This window comes from Anopheles cruzii, chromosome 3 (assembly GCF_943734635.1).
Source record: "Anopheles cruzii chromosome 3, idAnoCruzAS_RS32_06, whole genome shotgun sequence".
Lineage (NCBI taxonomy): Eukaryota > Metazoa > Arthropoda > Insecta > Diptera > Culicidae > Anopheles > Anopheles cruzii.
Window position 1 is genome coordinate 67262807 of NC_069145.1, and position 26633 is coordinate 67289439.

Genomic DNA, 26633 nt, shown 5'->3' on the forward strand with positions numbered 1-26633 from the left:
ACAACCACGGTGGCGGCAACAACAACAACCGCGGCGGCTACAACAACAACCGCGGCGGCTACAACAACCGCGGCGGCTACAACAACCACGGTGGCGGCAACAACAACAACCGCGGCGGCTTCAACAACTGCAGCCTCTAGCATTTCAATTACTATCAATCTTGGGGGAGGTCTTTCATTGAGTACAAATGATTCTAGTTTGTTGAGCATTTTCGCCCAAATTTGGGCGGCTTTAACTTCCACCACTACAACTGCTGCCGCGACAACTGCTGCGGCGACGACTACTTCGACAACTGCAGCACCGACGACTACTTCGACAACTGCAGCACCGACGACTTCTACGACAACTGCAGCACCGACGACTTCTACGACAGTCGCAACCACCTCCACCACAACTCAATGCCCTGGCATTAAGATTGGTGCAGGTGCCGGAATCAATATCGGGGGGCTTGGCGCCGGTATCCGAATTGGTGCAGGACTAGGAGCGTCGGGCACAGGACTTGGGGCCGGTGCCGGACTTAGCCTTGGCACAGGAGGCTCGTTGCTCGGAACGGGTCTGAACTTGGCCAGCGGAGTAGCCAACACGGCTGGAAATTTGCTGGGCACGGTGGTCAACACCGCCGTCGGAACCGGACTGAACTTGATCAACACCGCAGCCAACACGGCAGGTAGCCTTGTCGGCACCGGGCTCAACTTGCTCGGTTCGGTGGCCAACACGGCCGGTAGTGTCCTCGGAAGCGCCCTGGGAGGAGGCTCTGCTAGTGCTTCTGCCGGAACTGGAATGAAGGCCGGAGGTGGCCTCGGACTGAGCCTGGGAGGTGGTGTCAGCCTAGGCGGTAGCGGTGGTTTCTTGGGACTGCTGGGATAAACACCGTTTGAACTAAATCCGATGGCTGCTTTGTTCTGTTAATGATGCAATAAAAAATACCTGAATCCTTGTCGAAACCATCCTGGGAATAGCTTATTCGTTGAAGCAACGAAGCAAACCTTTAAGGCCCGTTTACAACGACCTATAACGATATATCTGAACGATGCCTTGTATGAAACCAATTGCAACGATATATCGTTACGTGTAGACAGCAAAAAAGTACCAATTTGCTTGTATACGACCAGATTGGCAGATCAAAAAAATTGAATGCGCCGAGCATCAATTTCGGTCCAATGGATCCAATCTCCATACATGTGTGCGTGTGCTGACGGTGGATAGACATGTGTGCGTGTGTTGATGGCGGTTTGACATGTCAATATCAGGTTGGCTAAAAAGAAATCGACGTTTTTTGGGTGATGTTCAGAACTATGTTTAACAGGTTTCCAATGGTCCGATTTGCGTCAAATATGCACCATTTTGTTGGAAAATTAGTTGTCTTTTCAAAGGTAGGCTTATAATGTCTCTCTTGTAAAAGGATTAGTCGTTATTGGCGAAAAACTCGAGAAATCCATTTTCATAATCCTTTTTTGATCTCAGTTTTTCATCACTCAGGAAATTTTGTAATGCGCGAAAAAGGTGTCAATCGCTTAGTGCAAGGTCTGGACTATACGGTGGATGCATTAAAACTTTCCAACCAAACTCCTGGACTTTCTGGCGAGTCACTGAAGCCGTGCGTAACATTTCGTTGTCCTGTTGGAACACAAAACCTCTTCTGTTGGCCGATTCTGGCCGTTTCTCGTCAATTGCTAGCTTCGAACGGTACAGTAATTGACGGTAGCAATCTGAATTTAGTATTAAGCCACACGGAAGCTGCTCATGATAAACAATTCCCTTCAAGTTCCACCATATACCCCGTAGAACCTTCCTAGCCGTTATTCCTGGTTTGGTCACCGGTTAATCTGCTTTACCACCCTTAGACCACGATTATTTTTACACAGTATTGTCGTATGTATGCCATACCTCATCCCCAGTATCAATCATTTAAAGAAATGGGTCGATTTTGTTCCGTTAGGCCAAAACTTCGCAAGATGGCAAGTCAAGCCATCATGTTTTTTGGTGTAAATAGGGTGGGGCCCAAACATCGAGCTTCTTTGTGAATCCAGCTTAGCGCAAATGGCTTTAAGCTGTTCGATGATTGATCTTTAGCTCCTGGCCGATGCTCTGATTACTAAAATGCCGATCTACTTTGATTATTTCTGTGACTTTATCGACATTTTCGATGACGTGTCTGTCTAGGCTTTAACATAAAAAATAACTGAAACGTGTCAACGAAACCAAAATTTGACCCAGCCAGCTGTTAGAGTATCGGCACCATGAACACCATACGAAATTTCAGCGCCCTAGCTTAAATTTTCACCTTTATCGGACAAAAAGTGTAAAATATACCGAATTTTCTCTGCGTTGACCTCCATTGTTAACACCCTGTAACTCACAAACGAATAGAACAAACAAAAAACAATGAAAGCATTCTTTTAAGTGTAGAAAATCAGCTTTAAAACGAGCCTAAACTTGAAACTGTACGACCGATACTTCACGAGATATCGATCATTAAAGGCATGTATCGTGAAAAACGTCGATTTCTTTTTAGCCAACCTGATATTTTGGTTTTAAACGCTTCATTTTGCGCCATTCAATATGGCAGACCTCGTTTCTCAAGGTTCGCGCGAGATTTTAAGTGAATTACTAACGGTTTACGAAAGTCTGCCATGTCTTTGGCAAGTAAAAAATAAAGACTATAGTGATCGCAATAAAAAGGCAGAGGCATACGATGTTTTAGTTGAAATATATCGGAAAATTGACCCCAACTGCACCTGCAGGGACATCGTGATGAAAAAAATTAATAATTTTAGGACAGTGTACCGCAAAGAATCTGCGAAAGTAAGGAAGTCAGCAGCATCAGGCTCTGCAGCAGATCAGATATACAAGCCACGCTTGTGGTATTATGATTTCCTGCATTTTCTGCAGTCGTAATGTGGCCGATAGTCTCTCATGGGGAGAGATCGCTTGCCGCATAACCGTATCTTGTTTTGCAATGTACGGAGTCACCATATTGAGTAAATCTGTGTACGTTTCCACGTTCATCCGCATGTAGTTCCTCCAATCGTTTGGTTCGTTTTCCAATTCACACAAAAGTTTAACGTGAGAATAATTGCTTCGCTTTAAAAGCCATTCCCTCGACCACCGTGACCGATTAGTACTCTTGGTACGTTCTTTTTTTTGCCTTTTAACAGAAACGCACCATGCCAAGGCAGACAAACACAGTGTTTCTTCCATGGCACTGAGATCTGCGATTGCAAATCGAAACGATACATCGTGGCGTGTAGACGCTCCACCTTGGCTACGATATATCGCTACGATTAATCGATACAATCGATACATCGATAGCGTGTAAACGGGTCTTTAGACTTCCAAAAGTGATCCAAGCACTCCAGACTGACCCAGGTGAAGTGTTATTTTTTGTCACTGAAGCGTGGTGTGCTGGAAGAGCCTAATGGTTGTGAATATTTAGCGGGTGACGGGGAATGTCACATGAATTTGAATTGACGATTGGATCTAACACTTGTGCAAACAGAGGTGATGGCTTCGGTCTTCTTGGACATAAAGGGAGCTTTTGATTCATTATTAAATTGGTTCAAAAGCTAGAAACGGCGGGCCTAGGCCTATAGCTGAATAACTTTTTATTCAATCTGCTGTCGGAAAAGGTAGTGTATTTCGATCATGGTTCTTGCCCTGAAGTACGAACCAGCCATGTTTGTCGAGCCGATGACGCTCTGGCGCTTTGGCAGATTTAGATTACGTCGCCGTAACTTGTTTTGGGTCATGCTCAGTTCGATAGACAACTTAAAAAGAACACTTAAACTGTTGAGGCGCACGATGGAACGGCACTACGTCACGAACATCCTAATCTCTGTTAATAATATTCCCCGTTTCCGTTCTCGTTAGATATTGAGCGACCACACTAAAGTGCTCCAGCCAGCGAATGTTCAGCCGCGGCCACAAAAATACATTAAAAAATGCTTATTTAAGACCAACTAATTAACGAAAGCTGTGTGGCCGAGGCGTGAGTGGTCCTCCCGGTCAGGCTCCCGCCCGGCTAATCCTGCCGATGCCGACGGAACCTTTCCACCGTATTTTTTGGGGTGAAAGACGGCCAAAAGAAAGGGAAAGAATTGAACTAAACAAAACAACTCTAACCAGACGTTGATTGATGGTTGGTCATTCGTCGATTCCAGAGCCCGGCGGGAGGCCAGCCCAGCCCAACATAAACGCGGACCGCAGGAATCGCAGTGCTGCCGGTGCGCTCTCGCTCTAATCTGCTCTGCGGTGGGGTTCGCCCCAACCATGCCGGCGGTTAGCACGTGTGGAGGTGGCGTGGCGCTCCGCTCGAGTCACCGTGGCCGTCTGATAAATTACCGAGACCATTAAAACTATTATGCAAATTTTCGCTTTTTCTGCTGCTACCGAAAATTTGCGCACCCCGAGCGCACGACAGGTTTTTTTTTCTGCCGTTGCCGACGAAGGAGCCCTCCCCGGGGACCCGTGTGAAGACAAATGGAACGGAACCGGACGTTGGACAAACACTGAAATGTGTACATTTAAATCGATTTCGAGCGATGTGTCATAAAGCTGTTTACAGCCCCCAGCCTGCCGTAGCCGTTGTTGTTGCTCAGCTGGCCCCATTTTCGCCGTCGGCACAGGCGGCAGCTGCCATATTTGCGCGCGTTGCAGACAGCAGACTCTCCCTTTTGGGGTCCCCGCGGATGTGGCCGCGGATTGTCACCGGTCGGGGCGAGGTCGGCCAAGACGTTTCGCGTTTCCCATTCGGTTCGAGTTACGAGGGCAGCTCGCGTTCGGTGGAACGGACGAAAACATTGTAGCAGTCGCTGTGCACCGAACCCTGCAACCTTGTGTCACGCCATCTGCATCGGTGCCGCTGCTCGGGGATCCGGTAAACAAAACCCTGAGATTGCCACCGACTTTGTGGTGGCCAAAGTGAAACTGATAAAGGATTAAAAATACGAAATTAACGAATGAGGAGAAAATATATTTAAAAACAAAATATTGACTGCCTTGTTGGTCGCGCGACCGGACCTTCAGAGCATATTTCATGCCGAATACGAGTGGCACAAAAAGAAGGCCTGTGCCCGGGAGGGACTACTTTTGAAGTAAGAACTCTCACCAGTCCTACTAGAGCGGCCCCTGGGGCCATTAGCATTCACAAACTGCTATCGTGAGCCGCGCTTTGCTGTCGCCTTCCGCACTACACTTTGTAGCGCCTTAACCATTCGGTGTTCCCATTCGTCAAGTGGCCCCCGGCAGCCGCCACCGGGACTGCCCGGAATTTCCGTCAGCAGTTCCCAACTGTTTTATAACACTTAACAGCATTTGTCATCCGGCGTCCGGTGCCCGGAAGAAGCCATAAATGCAGTGGGCCCCTGGCACCACTACTGGCACCAGCTACTAGTCGTCGGCCGCCCATCAACAACACTGTGCCAGCCAGAACGGGCAACTTTGCTCGCGGATTTTTGTCGTTTTACCACGCGCGCCCACCGAGGTCGATAACAAGCAATCGTTGCTGCAAAATGGCTCCGACTCCGCAGCGGCCAGGCCCGGGCACGGAAGGGCACCGTTCTAGTGCGCCGCTGGGCCAGGTTGGCAATAAAAACATTGATGTCGCCATGCTCGACGGGCGATTTGCATAACGCGCACATGTATCATACGTGCACACAATAGCGCGCAGAGGTCGACGACGACGGCGACGGCGATGGGACGACCCCAATCAGGAGTAGTTACAGCCCGAATGTGGCCTATTATTGCTGGAACTCCCCGGGTAACGGTGGCGGCCCCGGTGGTGGCCAGTGTCCTGTGTGGCTTTGGCGCAACGATTGGCGAACCACGGTGAAGTGAAACTAATAACCCAACCAAATGACCCACCATCAAGGGTCCGCGCGCGTTAGACGGTGGCCCCGTTTTGTTAAGACTTCTTTCAAGACTTCTTACTGGAACTGCGATTTAAAGAGGTTCTTTGCGCTGCTTGAAGCCGATGATGAATGGACGAAATGAGCTCGATACTTGGACATACATGCTACAAATAGGAACCACAGCCCAGCCATCTGCAATATGTCTTTAGCACTGCGCTTTCCTCGATTGCTTCGATTGCCCTTCCCGTGGGTGAATCTCGGTGCACCTTTCGCATCGCCTGCACACCAAGCGAATCGCCACAATCGGGCCGGATTCTCTTTTTATTAGGCCCCGGCTCGGAAAATGAATTAAACTGATGATGATGGCGGCCATCAACTATTGTTTTTTCTTTATTTTTCGATCTCACCATTTGAGCCGCTTGAATTTGGTCAGCCCGCCCATGCCAGGCGCCCATCTCACGCTCAGCTGGCGGCCAGCTTATCGCCAAATTCATCGCCCACTGACCATCGACACACACACACACAGGGCCCATCAATGAGCGGGTCAGTCGAGTGTGCTAAATAAATTATGGATTAAAGAATAAATTAACCGAAGGCTCGGTGCACTCGCTGTTCGGTTGCAGTTTGATGCATTTTTTGATCCCATCAGCAGCAACCCGAGGCCGGGCCGGCCGCGAAGGGCGCATATCGTTTGATATACTTTTGCACCACCACCTCCCCCTGGCCCCCCTGGCACGATATTACATGGCCAATCCTGCCCCCGGTGTAAGTATGTGAACACAGCCCGGTGGCAGTGGTGGCGGCGGCGTGCGATCGCGTTAAGCCTGCCCCAGGCACGGTTTATATTATAATTATTATTTTCATTCTTATTAGTGAGCTTGTTTTCTCTCTCTCCCTCTCTCGCCCCTTGTCTGTCCGCAGTGGGGAGTTGCACCGGGGAGAGCTGCACCGTGCGCCGGTCAGTCAGTCAGCGGTTTGATTTGCGATAAACCCCCTATCTGTCACGAAGCGGGAAATGAAAGCGGTTTCGTTTGGAGCATAAAAATTGCAATGAAGAGTGCCCCCACGCTATAATAGCCATTGTTTTTAATTAGACAGCACCTAGAGAGAGAGAGAGGGAGAGAGATAAAGAGAGCTCTCGCCTCCTGGCGGCGGCGCCAGCTGAAAGCACGGGGTTCGGTCACGAATGCAACTGGGAAAAATTGGACACTGCCACTCTGGCTGACGGCCCTTTGCTGTGGAGTGTGCAGTTTGGCACCGCCGTTGTGCATACGAAATGCAACCAATTGTTCACCAGCTGTGGGGTTTGACCAATTCGAACGAGGACCCGATTGGGCAATCAAAACTTGGCAATCTCTAGCAACCTCTTTTAGAAAGTTACTTTGGCTTCCATAAATTCTGTTTTGCTTTACGGGTAATCTTAGGGAGCCAAGGATTTAACCAACAAAGCAGTTGACGACCAAAACCAAAAAGGGCAGCAAGCATTCGATTTGGGAACTCATAAACGAATGAAACAGTGACTATAGAGACCCCAACTAAGGGATATATTAAAGTCAATACGAGCGTTAAATTGAGCGCAACGAGTGTCGGCGAGGTAAATCAAGATCTTAAACGCGAAAAAGGCCTGAGCCAACCGATGCTGACGACACTCAAGTGACCGTAGAACAATCTTAGTAAGTTCCTTCGCTACTTCCGATTTAAATCATAAAATAAATTCTTGACAACGCACATAAAACGTGAAAACATTGTTCCACATAGCAATACACGGCAATCGCCGAGGTGTGACTCTCATTGAAGCAGACTGAAAAATGTGTCTAGCCCCGACCCGGGAGAAAAGGCACCGCCAATCCGCCCATATCTCGTTCGTTGGACTGGGTTTATCATTTTTCAACTATGCCACTCCGAAAGACAGGACTGGCGCACCTGTGCGGCCGAGGGCAAACTCTCCCCCGGGCCACCAGCTCCAGACACCACCAGCAAAGAGCCAGCAAAGAAACCCAAATCCGCCCAAGTTTCGTAAGCTCCCGACTGCGGGCGAGCGCAAGAGAGGCCACGGAGTTTCGTTAAGCCGTTGTTCGTTACTTCGGTGCCTGCGGATCGATGGTCGGCGTCTGCGGTCGGTTGTCTGGCCGGGGAAAGAGAGAGAGATTCTGGAATTTAATGCACTCGATTACGCCGGCGAACCTTGTACGAATCCACTGACCCGCCAGCGTCGCAGTTGGACGGTGACGGTTCCCAAGGAACGCGGTTCCACAGCGGAATTCCAGTCTATCGAGAAAGTCTGCAGAATTTCCGTGAAACTAAGACAAACACAAAAGTATGCTGACTGAATGTTGGCCAGTATACCAGCGCGGTTACAGTGCGGGCGGGGACAAGAAATCATTTCTTTACCATCTCAAACGCCGGGTGGAACAATAAAAAGGACGCCCAAAGGACGAAATTGTTTCCGAAAACACCCAAAGTAGCCTGCATTTGCTGTGCGCGTACCGAAAAAGGTGAGCATAATATTTTCATGGCAAAGTATCCAGCGGGCGCCGGGCAGGCTTATTATGGCCACACCGACCAACCGTTCCTAACCGTTGTTAAACAACCATCATCATCTACGGCACCATCCACTAACAACCCGCGCCCGTCGGTCGGAAGGAACGGGGAAAATTTATTTTCCACCATAATGTACAGAAACAATCTAATACGGTTTGTGGCGGACGGTTGTGCGGTTAGCCCGAGTGGTCAACGGGGCAGAAAATAATAAAAAAGGACGACATTCTTTGCTTTCTCCCCACCAGGGACACCAGCTGCTCCGGATGGCATGGCCCATCTCCTAATGGTTATCGTAATGTGTGGTCACTTTTTCACCATCTCGTGTGCCGGGCCCGAGTAGTGGCCGAGTCGGAAGTCGATGGTTCAACGATAGTATAGCTGCGCCGTAACCGGGCAGAGGATGATCGTTTGGACGATTAAATCTTTGCTGGGTCATCCAGGACGCTGCCGTCGATGACGCCCGACGGAGCGGAGGCTGTGGTTCGCCCACTCTCCGGATTGTGGTGGCGGTCCTTCGCCGGTAGCCAACATTAGAGCTCGCACACAAAGCGACCGAGAGAGCGCGAGAGAGAGACAGAGAGAGAGAGAGATATTAAAAAGAAACGACACGGAAAACTGTATCACGGTTCGGGAGCTCCCGTTCGGGTGGCAATCATAAAATGTGTACAAGAACACTGCACTGGATCTGCTGGACCAAAGTGTACCAAATTGACTTCCCCGTCGACACTCCCGAGCATGAAGTGAGCGTGAAAAAAACGAACGGCAAAATGTAAATTATGTTGCCCGCGTTTTCCAGTCCCGAAAAATTTTCCCCATCAGCCGGCGGAGGAGGAAAACGAATTTTTCTTAACACTGCATGCACACTGGGACGGGGTGTGGTCCGAGGACCAGTTCCCGGTGCCATTTCACTGTGCCGTGTAATTCACATTCTTTCTCCGCAGCTTACGGTTTTCACAGCACCCGGCCGGCGATGGCATCTTATTTCCGTTCCTCTCCGTCCCGGTCTCTCGTCCTGTTATCTGTTCTGACCCTGGCGCGAGTCGAGGTGCAACGCTTCCCGCGGCCCATCCCCGGCCCCCAAACCGGGTCCTTCCCACCGGGCATAAATCATTCCGCCCGTCCGGTCCCGGAAAGATATTTTCATTCCAGTTTTTTTCGCTTCTTCTTTTCGGCTGTCGCTGTCCAGGGTTTCCATTTGCAAGCGCAACATAGCGCGGGTTGTTTCGTTATTTTTTTGTGTGTGTCATTCCACCACCCGAGAGCAACCCGGATGGTGGACATTCATTTTCACCATGTTGGGACGGAACATGTTGGGACAGTTCGCTGATCGCGCTGCGTCCCTGCGTCATCATCGGGCGAAGGCGAAGGAACGTCGGATGTCCAGCGTTGTCGGGAAATCGTTTAGCGGCGCGCAGCACCGTTTCTTGGGCGTCGACTTCCCGGCGGTCGGCGGACAACATAACATCCCTGCTGTCTGGTTTGATATTAAATCGAACAAATCTATCAAATCAATAAGCCCCACGGTGCCTTAACGATGGCTGTGAAAATGGCTGTGAAACAACCTTGAAGCTGTGAACTGGCTGGCATTTCCTCTCATCGACGCCGGTGTGTTTTCCGGAAAAGCGACCACCGGTGATTCAATAAAGCCGAGAAAATGGAGGACGAAACCAACCAACCGGACGAAACAGGGACACCGGACCCCGATGGTTCCAGGGTGGTCGGCCGGAGAGATAGAAATAAAATTATGATAAATGAAGCCACCTTTGGGCCACCATTCGCTCTATCGCTCTGCAGCAGGATACATTTAATGGGACACAACGGTTGCCTCCTTTTTTACGGCCGACCGTATGTGGGCGCCAAGATGTTCGCATCGCTCGCCATGCGGATGGTTACAATTTCGGGGTAAAAGTCGTTTGGCAAACGCGGACCCCACAACGGCGTCGGCCGTTCATTTTCTTTTAATCTTTCGGTGGGATTTAGCGCTTCGGACGGTGCCGAAAATGAAGGTCCACCCTTCCATAAACGGTTTGCGGGTCGACAGTAGCAGAAGCGTTCTTTCCCGGTGGTGCCGGTGTGTCCCGGTCCCGGTTGTCACATATCGTTTTCCCTAACAGAGCCCGTTGATGGATTGGAAAGTTCTTGAAGCTACCGGAAGCCTGCCATGTGAAGGATACACCGCTTCCCTCACGCACCATAATTAATCTAATGGATGTCCGCACTAGGAACGGATCAGTCGCTTCTGGGTAAGGTAGGCTAGCTCCTGGTCGGCTAGTGCGGCCAACAGTCCTTCGTTCGCATGCAAAAGATGCGTGAATTACGTTTTGCTTCGAAAATTCAGACATAGACAGAGGCAAGCAACATCACACACACACATCCACTCATTCAGAGTGTCTGCTTGCGTGAACGAAAGTGAACTGAAGCCGGGATCATTATCCTTCGAGGACCTCTGTTCCGACCCGAAAAAAGAAACGGAAAGGAAAACGTTCCACCCTGTGGACCGACCAGACCTCGATCTGACGTAAGTAAGTAGCCAGAGCGCAGTCGGCAGTCGTATGGCAGGAAATTGAATTCGGGATAACACCATAAATAAACGTTGCTCCGAAAGCAATTAACTGGTTTAATGATTTTTTCTTCTTCATCTGTGCGCGGGCGGCGGGCGCCATCCATTCTCCCTCCTGGCCGGCCGACCTCTTTTCGCCACCGATCCTGGCGGGTTTCCGGAAAAGCGCGCACGGGTGTAATGAAGCGAGCCAAAACAAAGGGCGAGTTGAACGGAAGAAAAATAGTATCATTGCGAGCGCCGAGCCGGAGGACTCTCTTTGCTGTTTGCCGGACCGGAAACGCGGCTCCGCGTCGCGTCAGCGTCCGGCCGGACTCCGCATCCTGACAGGCCGTCCGAGGCGTGCGAAGGCGAAGCGAGACATCAGAGTTTAATCATTAAAGTAGTGAGTCGTCGAGTCGAGTGACCACTGAACGGAGTGTGAATGTCCTCCGTGCGGGGCGCATTGCTACAACGCCCGCCGGTGTCCTTTTTCTACGTGTCCGGCCGCGCCCGTAGAGGCGAGCTAAACCAAAACCCAGGCCCGGTTTGGGCGAAAGTTGATTTAACTTTTCGCTGGGCTGCGCTGCTCCTGGCTGGCATAGCGGCGGCCACGTTGCCCCAGAGGGATATTGTTCCGCAGGGGATTAACTAATCGAATTAGATTCAAATATATGGACGACCGAGTGACATTATTTCTGACCCGCGTGTTCGTGGGACGCCGGGACAACCCGATCGGAGTGGGAGTTCTCTACTCTTCCTTTTTCCATTTCCGAAGGGTACCGCTCGCGTCTCAGGTGCGAGTGGACGGAACCGAGCCGAAGGACCAAACCAACAAAACCAGAACACGTGGCCGATTTAGAGGCCGGTTGCTGCGAGATGCGTGATGGCCGGAGGATGGTTTTATTGCTCGCCAAATGACCAAAGTCTCCAGCCCCTCCAGGTTCTCGGGCGCCAACTTTCACTGGGCTGGGCATGGGACATTGCCGAACGTGACTAACTGGCCGTATAATGAATCATTAAATAGCCCGAGATGGAGTGCGAGTGGCCAATACTTTAATTTTACTGCCCGGCACACAGCAGCCACAGCAACGTTGGGCTGGGAGGGAAATAGTTTTTCCACGGCAGTACCATAAATGTGGCCAATCGAGTGGTGGTGTAGTTTGGGAAAATAATTGTACGCCACTTTCGCTCTCGTTCTCGGCTGAACTCGGCTCCTTTGGGCTGAATCCCGAAGGAAAGGGTCCGTGCTATAAAGTAAGCCATAAATTCAGCTCCAACCAATAACCCGTTCGCCCGGTGGCCCCTTATCGGGACCGACAACTGGAACGGTTCCGTCGCCCCGAATGTCCTGGCCGCCGAGAGTAGCAATCGTCCGAGGCGCAGCACCGGAGTGCGATAAAAATCGAGCATTCTTCATAATGATTTACGACGACCAATTAATCTTTCGGTGCTGCCGGCGGGCGATTTCACTTTCTACGCTGAGTACTTCAAAAATTGCTCGCTGCTCAGGTCATTTGCTTGCGAGCACTCACATTGACTCACGTAAAGGGCAACTTTTTTGGAGTTTGAACTTTTGGGATTGTGATTTTTAGTATCTGCCTCCTGCGGACGCTGCTGCTGTTCCAGTGACCGGATCACTGGATTGTCAATCGAAGTGGAATTAGTATGTTCGATGCGAAGATGGCCAGTGTCCCCAGTGTCTCGTAACTGCCGAAATAATCTCCGGTAATGCTGTCGTAGGTCGTTCTTAATTTTTTTTTGTGCTGACTGAACAAGAAGTCATTAGTTTAACTGGCGTAGAGATAACGATTCTAATTAGAGAAGAGTTTTGCCAACTTTTGTGCCGCGCACTGCTACCGGAAGGACTTCTTCTTCTGCACCTTCGGTCGGTTTCGGTCGTCCGTCTTCTCGTGAGTTAAGAAACGTGTTGCTGGGAGTGGAAATAGGAACGTGTAGACCAGCGAACGCGGGGAAAGTTGTCCGGAGCTTTGCAGCCATAAATTCTTAGCTAATTATTTGAATAAATTACCCGGTCCCATACAGGCGGCTACCTAAGAAAATGGCACGCTGTATTTTACGAGCGCCGCCGAGTAGTGGTAGTGTGGCATTTTTCTGTCCTCCAGTGTTCTATGGAGAAGAGTTTTTTTTGTTATTTTGTTGATCCACCACAGCCAAAGAGCCAAGGAGCGTCAAAGCCATTCATATCTTTTTTCGCTTTTTTTGCCCTTCCACAGAGGACATTCAAATGAACACTGGGAATTTCCCTCGAACCATTAGCCACGGCAAGGCAGCGCAAAAGAAAAATGTCGAAAATAATGCATTTTCTAGGGCACACAAGCGAAAATGGGACAACGAACGGAAGCAGAAAAAATACATTATTTTCGTTCGGTTGGTATATCCACACCGTTCGTTGTCGGGAAAAATGGGAATCTTTTCCATCTACGCTGCCAAATGCAGCATTTTTCCGACCGACTCGGAACTCGGGCAATGGAGTTAGTCACCACTGCAGAGCAGGGCAAAGTTTCTTTCAGTTTTTCGGGCAGCAAATGAAATTCCTTCGCGGGAAAACGATGTAGGGAGCGCCAACGCAAGAAGAGAAGCGAACAAAGAAGAACACTGCACAACGGCATAATGTTTCATTCTTTTCTACGGCCCTTTCCCTTTATCTTGGCGCCCTAATTTAGTGGCGAAAATTGTCTTCGTCTTTTTTGCCCTTGCGGCCCACACGCGGCTGAAAGTTGCGACGGTGCTAATCTACGAATTTTAAGTTAAAAAAAATCCCTTCACGACCCTTGCAGCTCGTAAACTTTGAGCGATGAGGTACCGGCGATGGGGCCACCGCCCCCACGAGGGGCGAGGGTGTGAATTGGGCAGGAATAAATAACGAAACTTTTTCTCCAATTCATCATTACGTGACTAATGTCGTTGGTAGCGTTATAAAATGCTCAATGGACAGAATGAACCGAATTGAGGGCCATAAAGTCAAATTGTTAGCATCTTTTAGAGTTAACATCAAAGTCAAAGGTTGAAGGATTTAAGAAGCCCTACCAAGTTTGAAAACACAAGCGAAAGAGTGCCATAGTATTCGATGTTACACCGCAAATGTCTGCATGTCGATAGTGTTCGGTTTAGTAAATCCATGCTAGTTAAGCTTGAAAGGAAACCTCATCGTAATGCTAATGTAAACTTTTGATTAACTTCAAAACCACCTCGGCGCGGGCATCTATTTTATGATCACGGAGGGAGAAAATATCGTTGCCTTTCGTTGGTTTTATGTGCGTCGTGAGCAGCACGCAGCGAAAGTTTGACGTCATAAAAACGATAATTAGTTTCGCGAGGATTTAGATTAAACTGGATGGGAAAATGTTGGCCCAATCTCGCCGCCGGAGAGCGGACACACTTACCTCTTAATGCCTTCATATGCGCCACGGCCATCCGCAGGATCGTCAGCTTGTCAGGTTTCCGGGCGAGGGCACTGCACGTCGGCACCATGTCCGACAGCTCCGTGATGTAGGCAGTCATTTTGTTTCGCCTCCGCCGCTCGATCTCGCAATGATTTTCCCTACTGCAAGTGGTACAAGGGCGAAACAAGGGGAAACAAAATCATTATAGAAAGTGTGTATCGTGGAAAGAACCTAAAGTTTTAGTAAGTAAAATATATAAGAACCATTTTACAAATGAGCATCAGCATTTTATGAAAGCAAAATTCCATGTTTATCACATTCTTCGATGGCTCACAAAAGCAAAGAAACCAATTACAGGCACCAGTTGCAATCATCTTCATTTGCTTGTTATGCCTCTTCTTAGGCTTCTCGGTAACGACGCGAACGCCGCGCAGGATCGTCGCTGCATCGGTGGGTCCGGCAAAAAAAATAAATTATGCGCTAATGGTTCAACGCCTCCGGGGTTTTCGGGTCACTTAATTCCAGTAGTCCGCTCGCTAATGACACACTGCGCGCCACAACGCAGGGTCGAGAGAGCTTATCCATCCTGGAAGCGCGGCATATGCAAATGCTGCGACCGCTGCTCGTTGGTTGCCCTTTTTAGGGCCCCACCGGCAGCGAAGGCCCGGGCGCATTGGGCGATCCGATCCGCTGCCGGAACTTTCCTCCCCCAAGGCCAATATCTGTAAGTGCAGCAGCGTTTAAGATAATCTTAATCAGATCGGCAATAAAACAACCCTCCGTGGCCCGCAAACAATTTGCTCGATGTTTCGCTCCCTGCGAACATGGAAATCGTTTTTGATACATTTCTTATCCCTAGCCAGAAGAGTACCCAAGCGCTGCCATTCAGGTGTGTTCCTGATCAACTTTAACAAACTGAGGCAATAAGTAGCCTAATTTTTGTCTTGTTTCCTGTGTGCCGTGAAATTCTAAAATTGTTTGCACTTTTAAATTTCCCTTTATTTTTAGATTTGAGTTGTAAAAAAAGGACTGTGGGTTGAACGAGAATCTCGATACATAAACGAAAACTGGCCACCAAAAAATCGTTCGTAGCTTGCCGCACTGAAGCAGAGATGCAAACCAACCATTTCTCCCCTTCGAGGTCGTAAAAGATTGTTTGTGAATTATTACGAACCCACTGCGCCCACTCCGATCCCGAGTGTATCCCGATGGAGTGAAGGATCAAATTTTATGGTTTCACTCCACTGCACGGATCCGGCGGCGTAAGCAAATCGCTGTTAGCGAAATAAAAAGGTGCAGTAAACGGAAAACTTGCAACTGACTGACGGCACAGGATGGCAAAGAACGGATGAGAATTACTCCCCGGGCAGAGAGAAGTGGATACCACTTTGGAAAAGATGTCGGGATGGCTCACTGTGGTGCATGTCTCGCTGTCTGTGTGCAAAGAACCCTTCGGCGAAAAGTATGTTGCAACAGCTCATAGGCAAATGGCGCGCAAAAATCGATACCGCCGAAAAAGACCGCAATGTATTGCCATAATAATAACCGTTACTATTATTGTTATTTTACTTTGCCTTCCCTGATGGGTTATGCGGTACACGGTGGCACGGTGAAGTTATTGAAAGTGAGGCAGAACCGGAACCCAAACGGTTCCCCCTGAAAGTCGGAGGGAAAGCCGCGAAAACTTTAGACACGGTTACCGTGCGCAGTAACGCCACAGGATCGTCTTAACGCTCCGGTTGGTGTCTCTTCTTATTGAACGATGTCAACGCGAAGACGTTTAGGGTCGTAGAAGTACAAAGTACACTTGTCGGGTGTAGTGCTTCTGTCTTTAAAAAGTCGTTCGAAAATAGGGCAAACGATGGTTGGCTATTAGTCGCGGCAGTTGCTCTTAACTGTGATGGGCACAACGGGGCGCCACATATGGTAACGATTATGAGTGTCAGTTCGAAACAATTTGCGGTTCGATTACATGCTGAACCACCGACTTTCCCGATTGCCGATGACACACCAAAACCAAACCCTGCCCGGCCGTTATGCTAATGGGTTTTTTATTTTGCGAATACTGTTGCCCCACGTTGTTGCCGTCGCTGTGGAGGTTTTGGCTTCTAGAGCCAAACTGTACAGCGTGCGGAAATATTGTTTTATCGATTCAATTGTTTTAATATGCATTAAATTGCTTGCGATTGCGCTAGATTGTGTGCCACACGCGGGCCGTAGTTTTCAGTGGCCCCATGCTGCAACATACGCCGCGAGAGCCCGAAGGTAAGCATGCAACAGAATGTTTTATCGTGTGCCTCTGACTGTTCGTTCGGTTCGGTGTGCTAATTGATTTTCATTAGGAACCCCAGAAACCGAGCCGAGCAGCGCAGTCCTTCTGTGCGCGCGGTGCCGTTGCGCGGGATTCGTGGCTCGGAAGTCGCAAAACGAAACTGCTGCTGCTGTGATTTAGTGGGCCTTCCCTTCCCGCCGATACGGTCTATTTGAGAGATGATGAATTGATTTTGAAAGCGGATGCTCTTGGCGGCCATTATTGGGCTGCTACGAAGGCCTTTCCCTTCGCCAGGGGCCACAGGAATTTGGGCTCGTTATGGAATCACCACGCGTTGCTAAATAGCGCCGATGATTGTCATGCATTATGAAAACGGTTTGCTGACCAATGCCAATGCAGGCAATGGAGCTGTTGGCCAAGGGCTTCCCCCAACAATGCATCTCAACTATTGTTTTCGAATTAATTACTTAAACAATCTGATTTTGGCATCGAAAAAATAACCAACAAACCCTCAGCTCACATCGTGTAATTCATCGGCCCCTCGCTAAGTACCGTTTCAAATTTGAGTTCATGTGACTCATCCGGTCGAAACCCCCGCGAACCGGCCAACGAAGGGGGGGCTACCGAGTTGACGGATGGATAAAACACTTCGCTACGCACACACACACACACACGGCGCACACAGCCCACACGGAGGAGAGTTTACCGATTGCTCATTAGCATAAACTTGTAAACTTTCACATAATCGTTTTTGGCACACAACATCCATCATCGTCCAGCTCGGAACCCGAGGGGTTCTCGGGTTTCTGGGCTAAGCGCTAAGGTTTTTTGGAGCGGAGGCCACTCGAAGCGGTGACGCCTTGCATTGTGATTCCGAAGGAGGTCGCTGTGGACCCGTTGACTTCCAAAACGGGGGGCGTTGGACAACTCGGGAGGAACGATGCGATGCAAGTGCATGATTAATGGGTGCAGTCAACATTTGAATAAGGAATACACCCTGATAGGAGCGGCGCCCCAGCGACCGAGGCTGGCCAATGATTTGATTAACGGTGCCAGGGGCATGTGCAGAGCATTACCACCAATTTAACCAGGCTGGACGGCCCTTACTGCTCCCACCGGGGTCGGTCCTGCTTCGGTGCAATCGTAAATTATTAAATACAATGTTCCGTAAAGTCGGCAGCAATCGGCAGACACCGGGGCACCCCCCTCGGTGGAGCCCGGAACGCAATTAACTACAACGCACCGTGTGTGCTGATTAATGGTAATAGATTCCCATTTACACCCGGACCCCACGTTGCTTTCGCGTATCATGTTGGCTAACTGCAGCAGTGCTAAAACAATGCGATTGCGAACGATAGGAGGCCATTTAAAAGTCTGCTGCAGTTCGAGGCCGCGGGTGGATATCAACAATCAGTGGCACATGTCTTAAGCGGGTCAATGCATCGCCGCGGCATGACTCAATCACTGGTGGAAATAAATTAATTTATGATCGGCCAATAAAGGCCACTCGCTGCTGCACCGGAAGTGCACCTCGCGCAGTGCTTCCCGGCGGCTCGGGGCCATTTGCACCTTCACGCCCAAATGATCTACGAGAGAATGCGCGTGAAGACAACCGCAGGGACGATCCCATGCTGGATTTAGTAATGGCGGAACGGGCGAAATTAAAATGAGAATGGCAGAAAATATGAGCAAATAAGCCGCAGCAAGAAGTAAGACCACGGCAACCGGCACGCGACAACAGCCCAGGCCCAAGAGGTAGCGATTTTGGAGAAAACTCTTAGACGATCTCCCGGTCTTGCCGTGTGTGACGTTTTGTATTGCAACCGTTAAGTTTCGCTCGACACTGTCCAGCCAGCTAGCTGCCGTATCAGCCGGTGTCTTGCTAGGATGCAATTTAGCCTAGCTCCAAGCTCTGAAGTGTGTGAGAACTTTCCCGCACGGAAGTTACCACCGGGTGGACCGGGTGGACCCACGATATTCCAGCGCCCAGCAAACGCCCCCCAAAGAGGTCGAGAAAAGCTGCTGCTGATTAATCGTAAAGTGGGTTATTTACTTTTCGTCCTCGTACACCATACTCAGTGAGCCAACCCAAGGCTCGAGAACGGAGTAAATTATAACTAAAGTGCTGCTATCTAGCCGTGGTTATCATTTTTGTGGCGCGTCTGTGGCAACACTTCGCACCGCGTCGCCCCAAAGGTGCTTCACCTCGCCTGGCGCCCTAAACATGGTAAAACAAACACGGCACCGTCCCGTGGTGCCAGGGGTGAAACAAATGAGAAAACAGTATCGCTCCCGATGCATCTCCTTTGACCCGCGGTTTGCCGCCAGCTGGACGACCGCTCCGACGGGGGACCGTTTTACGGTCGCGATCCGGCACGGGAGAGGCCCCCCAGGCGCCTCCCGTTATGGGCAATGGCTCCAATGGCCACGCCAGGATCATAATTGAACCGTCGGCGGCACTGCAGAACTCAGTAACGCGCGGCCCAACGACGATGATACTTATCCTGGGCATCCCGACCCGAACGGTAAATATTTTCATTCGAGACAAAATGGTCGTAAAGTAATAAAAACAAATTCTTGCTCCGCGAGCGATCTGCGCGCTTCAGGGGAGCGCCCGACGTCGTTCCGGGTGATGGAATGCCACCGATAGAGCGCGGTCCGGGTTTCGACTCTCCTCCAGCAGGTCACGGGACGATGCATAGCGGCGTATCGATTGGTTGATTTAAACCCATAAAAATGATGTGCATCGGATTCGCGCGCCCGAGCCGTCGTAAAGTAGAAAACAATCACGATGCCGGCTGGAGCCGAAGAGGTGGTCGAGGCCGTAAAATACTTCAAGGCAGCCAACCGCTCGATGGAGCATTTTTTTGACGGGATGTACTGCAGCGGAAAGCAAACGGAGCCTTCCGGGGCCGATCAAACCCGGAGAAAAGTGGTGCTTCCCGCGTCGCGAATAATGAGCGCCCGCCATCAATCATGGCGGGCGGGCATTTAATTATTTTATAGCATTCTTCGAGCTTAAAACTAAGCAAACAATATCGGGCCACAACTTATCGCTGGCCCGGCTGGCTGGCTGGCTGGTAGTCGTTGCGTGAACGGTGCACTTGCCGGGGACCATAGGCCACCATTTACCGCTCGCAATTTGCATCCTTTCGCACGCCCATTTTGCCACGGGACGGCGCAGGAAACGGTGCACCGGGCGACATGCAACAATTACCAACCGACCAACCCGAGAGAGAGATTGGGTTCCGAATAATCTGCTACGCGCCCACCGCGTGTATGTTCCTCCGATCCTTCCGATCTCGTGGGGCACTAAGAAAAGAGGGGCAAAACTCCACCCACCGGGGGGTGGGAGAGCTAAACTTTATATTGCTTGCCGTGTCCGGGGGAGAGGTCAGCGAGTGTTGAATTGTTTCCATAAAATTTCGCTTTCGCCCAGCACCCAGCACCAACCATCTCTCGCCGGGCTTCTGGCGGACCCCACCGGCCACAAAAGGCACGACCGGACCGGACGACTGGAGCGCGAGAAAAAGAGTACAAAAACCACACAGAAACCAGCGCACCCCGAACCTGCCATTTAGATTTATGTCCGCATAATCTTTCGGGCGACCGGGCCGGCTAATATGTATGATTTGCATAAGGCAACATGAAATGTCCATTACTCAAAAAACCGCGCGCACAGGCAAAACCACACACACACACGCGGGTGCGCGGAGGATCCGCGAGGGCCCTAGGACTGTGTCCAACAGGCTGCTCCATCACAACACCCCCCGTGTCAGATGATTCGCCCTAAAATGGTGTGAGTCCGAACGGAACGGAGCGGCAGGAAATCCTGTCGAATGAGCAACCGGTTCGGGGGTCCCTCTCCGTCGGAAGGACCAATGGGCGCTGGCCAATGACCACCGCACCACGCGAGCCGGCCAATAAAATGGCGTGGCCACAAAATCTGCGTACCAAGAGAGAGTGCAGCGGGCCCCCGTTACGACCGAAGGCGGCGGCGGCGGGGGGGACGGTCAAGGGTCGACAACAAAGTGAGCAAACATGTTGCGCTGCAGATCCTTGGCAGGGTTCCGGTGCCGGGCGGAACGGAACCACCCAGTTCCGTTTCGGTCGGTCCGACCCGTAAGTGGCACACGCCACGTCGAGTGCGTGTCGAGTGCGGAACTGCAGCATTACAAACAACTGCTGGGCTGCCAAAGTAATGCTCACTTCATTCACATTTGATGACCAACGTGTGTGTGTGTGTGTGTGTGTGTGTGTGTGTGCGTCCAGTTCGCCCTTCCACCGTTCCAGGATGGCCCCCGTCGTCGGGGCACGGCAGCAGGTGCGAGAAATAAACACTTTTGCATGCGATTTTTCCATCGCATGACCTCTGTGCGCTGAGGTCCGTCGGTTGCACTTCGGCTTTGGCCATCACCACCCCGAGCGGGAGGTGATTTGAATGTTTCCACTGCGCCACCGCCAATCGCCAGGAGGAGTCCGAACCCTGGCCACAGGAGCAACCAATGCATAAGTGATTACCATAATCACTGGTATAACTTTCGCCTGCGAGAGGGTGCTGACACACACACACTTCTGCACATGCCTGACCCCGACACCCTCCACCGGAGCCACCGACTGACCACCGGGACTCCACCACCACCGTGTGCCGGAAGACGAGGTCCGCGTGTATCGCGGACTGTAATTGATTTGCCTACCGGAACACACACACACACACACCGGGTGTGCGTCTTACTCCGGGCCGGAACACACCTTTGTGGTGTGTGTGTGTGCCTTGGTCTAAGCAGGGGATTACCTTCTCCCGGGGATAGCGTGACGCGCGCGGGAACTGCGAGTGGCCGTAATCCGGCCCAAACGCGCTAACCAGGACCAGGATGGTACCAGGACTTGTTGGGGCGAAAAGCTATACATTAATGATCGCCACCACACGACCACCACCGCATCGCCGCGCGCCGACTGGGCGGCGGATTGGACAGGAGTTGACGTCCGACGTGCGACACGTTGGCAGCGATCACGGGAAACTAATGTCGCAATGTTCATTTGGAAAAAAGGACAAACATTCGCCGTCGTAATATTAGTAGTAGTAGTAACTTAACAATTACTTCACACGGGTACATCCAAGTTGCTCCTCGTTTGATAAGGATAATGTTTCATATTTTTCATCTTCTTTGTCCCTTGAGATAGGTTTAATATTCTCAACACCTTGAGCGTCAATATTGTAGGATCCTTTTCTGGTGCTATATTAAATATCAAAAAGATGTAAAGAAATAAAATTGTTCAGCTTAATACAAGTATTTGAGCATAAATCCAAAAAGCTGCTGTTGATGGGCTCAGCTGTCGATTGAGCCGAGAATAAGATGGAGCTTATTGCTAACGCTAACCCTGGCCATCTAAAGTTTACCAACTAAACGTTAAATTTCAGGTTGATCTTAAGAATCTGCTCTGATAATGCGTTCGTTTTTTGAAAGGCTCACTGCTGCCTGGCAAATGAGTAGTTTGTACGAACATTCGCTGAAATTATGCTTTTTATGTTCTCTAAAAACTCTTCCAAAGCATTCCGGAAGCCACAGTACAATGACAGAGCGCACCGCGCGCACTGGTACAATAATGCTCGCTTCGTGACGCAGTAATAATTAAACAAACTCAAAGAACCCCGTTCCTGGGGGCGCTTGTAATGTATCCCTTCCATTAGAGTGTGTAAGTCCGGCAGTGTCAGTCGGTGGCGCCGCGCAGTGTAGTGCCGTATCATGTTTCGTCACATTAAACATCGTCCCGGGCCGGGAGGGATCCTAATGAGAGCCGGTCCCCGCCCGGTGTGTGCGGGTGCAATAATCATCAGCTGCATACGGCACACCGGAGCCACACGAGCGGCTACCGGAGTTTCGCCCGGATCGGAGCAATCGGAGCCGTTTCTCACGTGGCGCCGGGGTTGTCTTAATGGGACGGAGGCATCATTCAACGACGACCTGTGGGGCCTCTCAAAACAAGCAAGATGATGCACGGAAGACCGCCGTACTCATGACACCGAACCGAAAGGGACCGGGCCGCCCATCAAAGGTGGGCCGTCTCCGCCGCCTCCGAGACGCTGCGCTTTTCAAGGTTGGACCCAAAGTCGGAGGGAGCCTCCGTCTTAAAGTGGTAATTAAAAGATTTCGCCCAAGCCGAAGAAGGGTACCGAGCGACGGAGCAAATTTCGGGAGGTGGACGCCGAATGAATATCGTGTGTTTGTGCGTGAGGAGAATGGGAACACTTTTATGGGCCAGTTCCCAGCACGGTCCCTCTAATGGTGATGGTGCGCGCCCACGTGTCCCGGTGGCTCTACTGGGAGCTATTTCCCCGTCCGAGCTATCCTTTCTGCGCCCGCGCGAAGGTGTGAAGATTAATCCCGGAGCCCGGCGCACCGGGTCCGAAAGCCGGCGACGACTTCTCCGGGGCCAAGACCAAACCCTTTCCCCATTTCGAGGGCTCCGGCTTTGGTTTGGCATTCCATAAATTAGGTTTCCAAGGGATCGTATTAACATTCCGTGACACTCTTAACATCCGGTCGGGCCGAACTTGGGCCGAACTTGGGCCGAAAGGACGACGTACTCCATTGAGCCGCCGGGGGGAATGAGACATGACAGAAAAAGCCAATTTGCTTCCAAGTTCATTTCCATTCTCGGACTCCGGGATTTGGCAGAGGATTATTATTTTGACACCTCATTTCCGCGAGTGATTATCCGTCCGTGCACGAAAAGCACCAAAAAGGAGTCCCGGAGTTGTGGAGGAGTGTACCCCGAGACCCAGGGAGAGCTGCGCATCGGACATAATTTGGTTTCATAATTTGATTGTATCAGTTCGCCAGCGGATGGCCGACAGCCCGCCCCCTGCCGGTCTGACAGCGGCGGACAGTTGGACAATAATTGGTGCATGGGCCTTCGTTCATCTTTGGGGATGGCCCGCCAACCCAAACAAATATCCACATGTCTTTGGGGCGAGATTTGAGATTTTCTTTGGTGCGTTGCGCTCGAGCTCGAGAAAATCGTGAACCCCTTTTTAATCGACCGACCGGGAAAGTCCACCTTCGCCTCAGCGGAATCAAGAACCGGGTCTGGATCTGGATGAGCGTCGAAGAGGAGCAACGCAGCGAGCTTAATTAGTTGGCGGTTATTAACCGGGAGTGGGGCAGCAGCACCACTCTCTGTACTTTCGCGGCCTCCCACGGAACATTATTACGGCCGGCCCTGCCTCGATCGAATGGTGCAACAAGCCTGAATGGGCAGAGCGTTGTCCCAGGGTCCCAGGGAGCCACGGACGTTGTTTGTTATTGCCCTGCCCTGATGGGACGATGGGCGATTACTGCGGTGCGGCGGTCCCGTTTTAGTGGTTTTAAAAAATAATGAGTTTTTAATATTAAATAAAATACGCACGACGGTGGCGGCGACGGGCCAGCGTGCCGGGCTACGCGTCCGGCTCGTGAGGTATGCGTCCTAGGACACCGCCGAAGTGCCGCGTAACGAGGAGGACGGGAAGGAGGCCACAGGAAGGGGTTTATGTTTTCCAACCATCACCCCACGTGCCGAGGGGCTTCGATCCAATGCGACGTCGCCGCGCGTCGCGAGGCGAAATGGAACCGATGGGAAAAGCCAGTTCGAAGTAATCAAAGAGTAATTAAAAGCAAAGTCTGAACGTAGCATAAACTTTAATTAGAACGGTTTCTGCGACGATGGCAAGGCTCTGCTACTACTACGCGTCCGCTTGGATGGATGTTGATGACTACCGCCGACCCCGGCTACGCTCCTCTCTGGTGCAGCCCCGTTCCAAGGACGGAGGGAACCGGAAAGCGCGCGCCCGCGAGTGGGGACGGCCGAAGGATCATGCTGATGATAACAAGGCCGGCCCGTTGGAGCCGGGCCGAGCTAATGTTGCAGAGAGCTCGTGAAACCAGTGTGCTCGTTAGCAATAGGCGCGCGCATTAGCCAGTGTTTTATTGTTGCAACACCCTTTTCCGGTTGAGCCGTTGGCCGACGACGATAGCCTGTGCTGAAACCGGGTACCTACGATGCTTCGACGTTGCGATGTTTTTGATAAGAGGCCAACCAAGGGCCAACCCTCCGGAAGCCTCCCACGGGGGAACCGCCAGTTAGACGACACAGCGGTGGCCATAAAGGCGAGTCGGGCCGAGCGAAAAGGCATAAGACCCGACGGAACATTACACGTTACTAGGGGGTTTCTTTCAAAGTCTCGAAGTTGTCATTAAATTATGAAAAGACATAGAAGACATATGCAAAACTAGCAATTAAAAGTTGGCCTAGAGTAGCTGTGAATGAATCTTTCCAGCGGTCCAAAACCTCGGAACACCACTAGACAGGCGGCTAACATCTCAAGCACACATCGGAAACAGCTTTATCAACATTAAATGTAAGTTACCGACAAGCACTAAGAGACTTTTGCTCATTCGAACTGTTATGTCATGCGCGTCCCATGTTTGGTCAAATGATGCCCGTATTCATAAAAACTTCAAATAATGCAGAGCGGATAACACACCTAACGACATTCCGGACACTCGAAAATTTCCGAACCTTTAGTATAGGACAACAGAAAAGTGTTCAAATTCTATATCTAAGTTGACATAATTATAGCTTAAAGAAATAAAGAATTAGTGAATAAAAAAGATTCAAACTATTGTTTTGATAGCTGTACCTGAGCTTAAATGTCTTAGAAAAATACTTTAAACAGACGCTACGGAAAAGTAAAAATTCCAAATGCGTGACAAACGAAAGCAGATGCCAACGCTGCCGCATCCATTGTAAAGTATTGGAGATCCCAAGTTATATTATCTTCCAGTTTAATAACAAAAAATCTATTGCTACTATTACAGCCCAATATTTCTTACTTATTGGTAACTTCTATCGCACCTTTTTCGACCACTTTTATGATTGAGAGCATTGGTGTTGCTTTTACGGGAAAGTTATGCAATCTGGCACTCCTCTGGCCACTCACCGACAGAGGACTTTTTCTTCTTCTTCTCGCTGTTCCAGCAGCAAACCCGTGGCTGCTGCCCTCAAGTCCCCAAAATTAAAAGAAGTAATCCGCAGGGAGCAAAACAAACTGTCTCGCCTGCCACCGAGCTTAGCGGAGTGATTAAATTAACGAAAGTCGTCCCGGCGTGCCGTAGGGGGACACAAACACACACACCGCCTGACACACACTTCAGATCTTTTATTTTTCCCTACTTCCTACTGAGGGTCCTGCAGCCCTCAGTGTACAGGAGCACAAAAGCGAAGCGAAAGGCTCCCACCAGACTGCAGTTTGCTGCGGTTGCATTTTTATCGGTTAATTTTTTTTTATTCACCCTTGGCAACCATCGCCACACAGGGGCCGGGTACTCGGGCCGGGCCTCGGGAGTTGAACAACACTTCAAATTTCCCACTACAAATAGATCGTACATTGTGAACCCTTGGAGCCACCACCTTGGAGAAAATGGTGAAGCAAGAAAGGAAAAAACGGGATCCTTGAACGTCGGGTGTCTGGGGTTCATTCTCGGTCCCATTCCCCTTTTCTGTGGCCACGGTTTTACAACAGCTCCCCGCCTCCCCGTGTGATCAAACCCGGGACAGCGTGTAGCACACAGCCTTTGAAGCCGTTATCTTCCCCGCTTTTGGGACCCCGGCGAGGGTGTCGCCAACAAGAGCCCGCTCCCAACGGCGGACAAGAATTTGTGTGCGAATTCGGTGTGCGCGTGCCCCGTGTACGCGTCAGCTCCCGGGCGGAGGGCGACCATGTGCCCGGAACGCGGCGAGGTGTTTTCACCCGCGGTGCATACGGTGGGTGCGCTGCTGCAAATTTATTCCACCTCGCTGTGGCATGCATAAATTGTAACACTTTCGTCCCACAACCTGGCAGCAGCAGCAGCAGCAGCAGGTTACGCGCGCCCTGTGGCTTGCGCTAGAATCTGGTGAATCTCTCGAGGCCAGCCCTCAAGGGACAAGTTAACATGTGTGCCGGGGCGGAGGCTTCCTTCCTGCTGGGGCTGGGTAGCGTC

General features: G+C 50.7%; 1 protein-coding gene across 1 annotated transcript in view; it reads right to left on the minus strand.

Moving 5' to 3' along the window:
* LOC128272737 (aryl hydrocarbon receptor nuclear translocator homolog) overlaps nucleotides 1-26633 on the minus strand; it is an 86191-nt gene that overhangs the window by 44041 nt on the left and 15517 nt on the right. The window contains exon 2 of the mRNA XM_053010606.1: nucleotides 14337-14497. Coding sequence (XP_052866566.1) covers nucleotides 14337-14497 — 161 coding nt within the window. The remainder of the gene's footprint in view (nucleotides 1-14336; nucleotides 14498-26633) is intronic.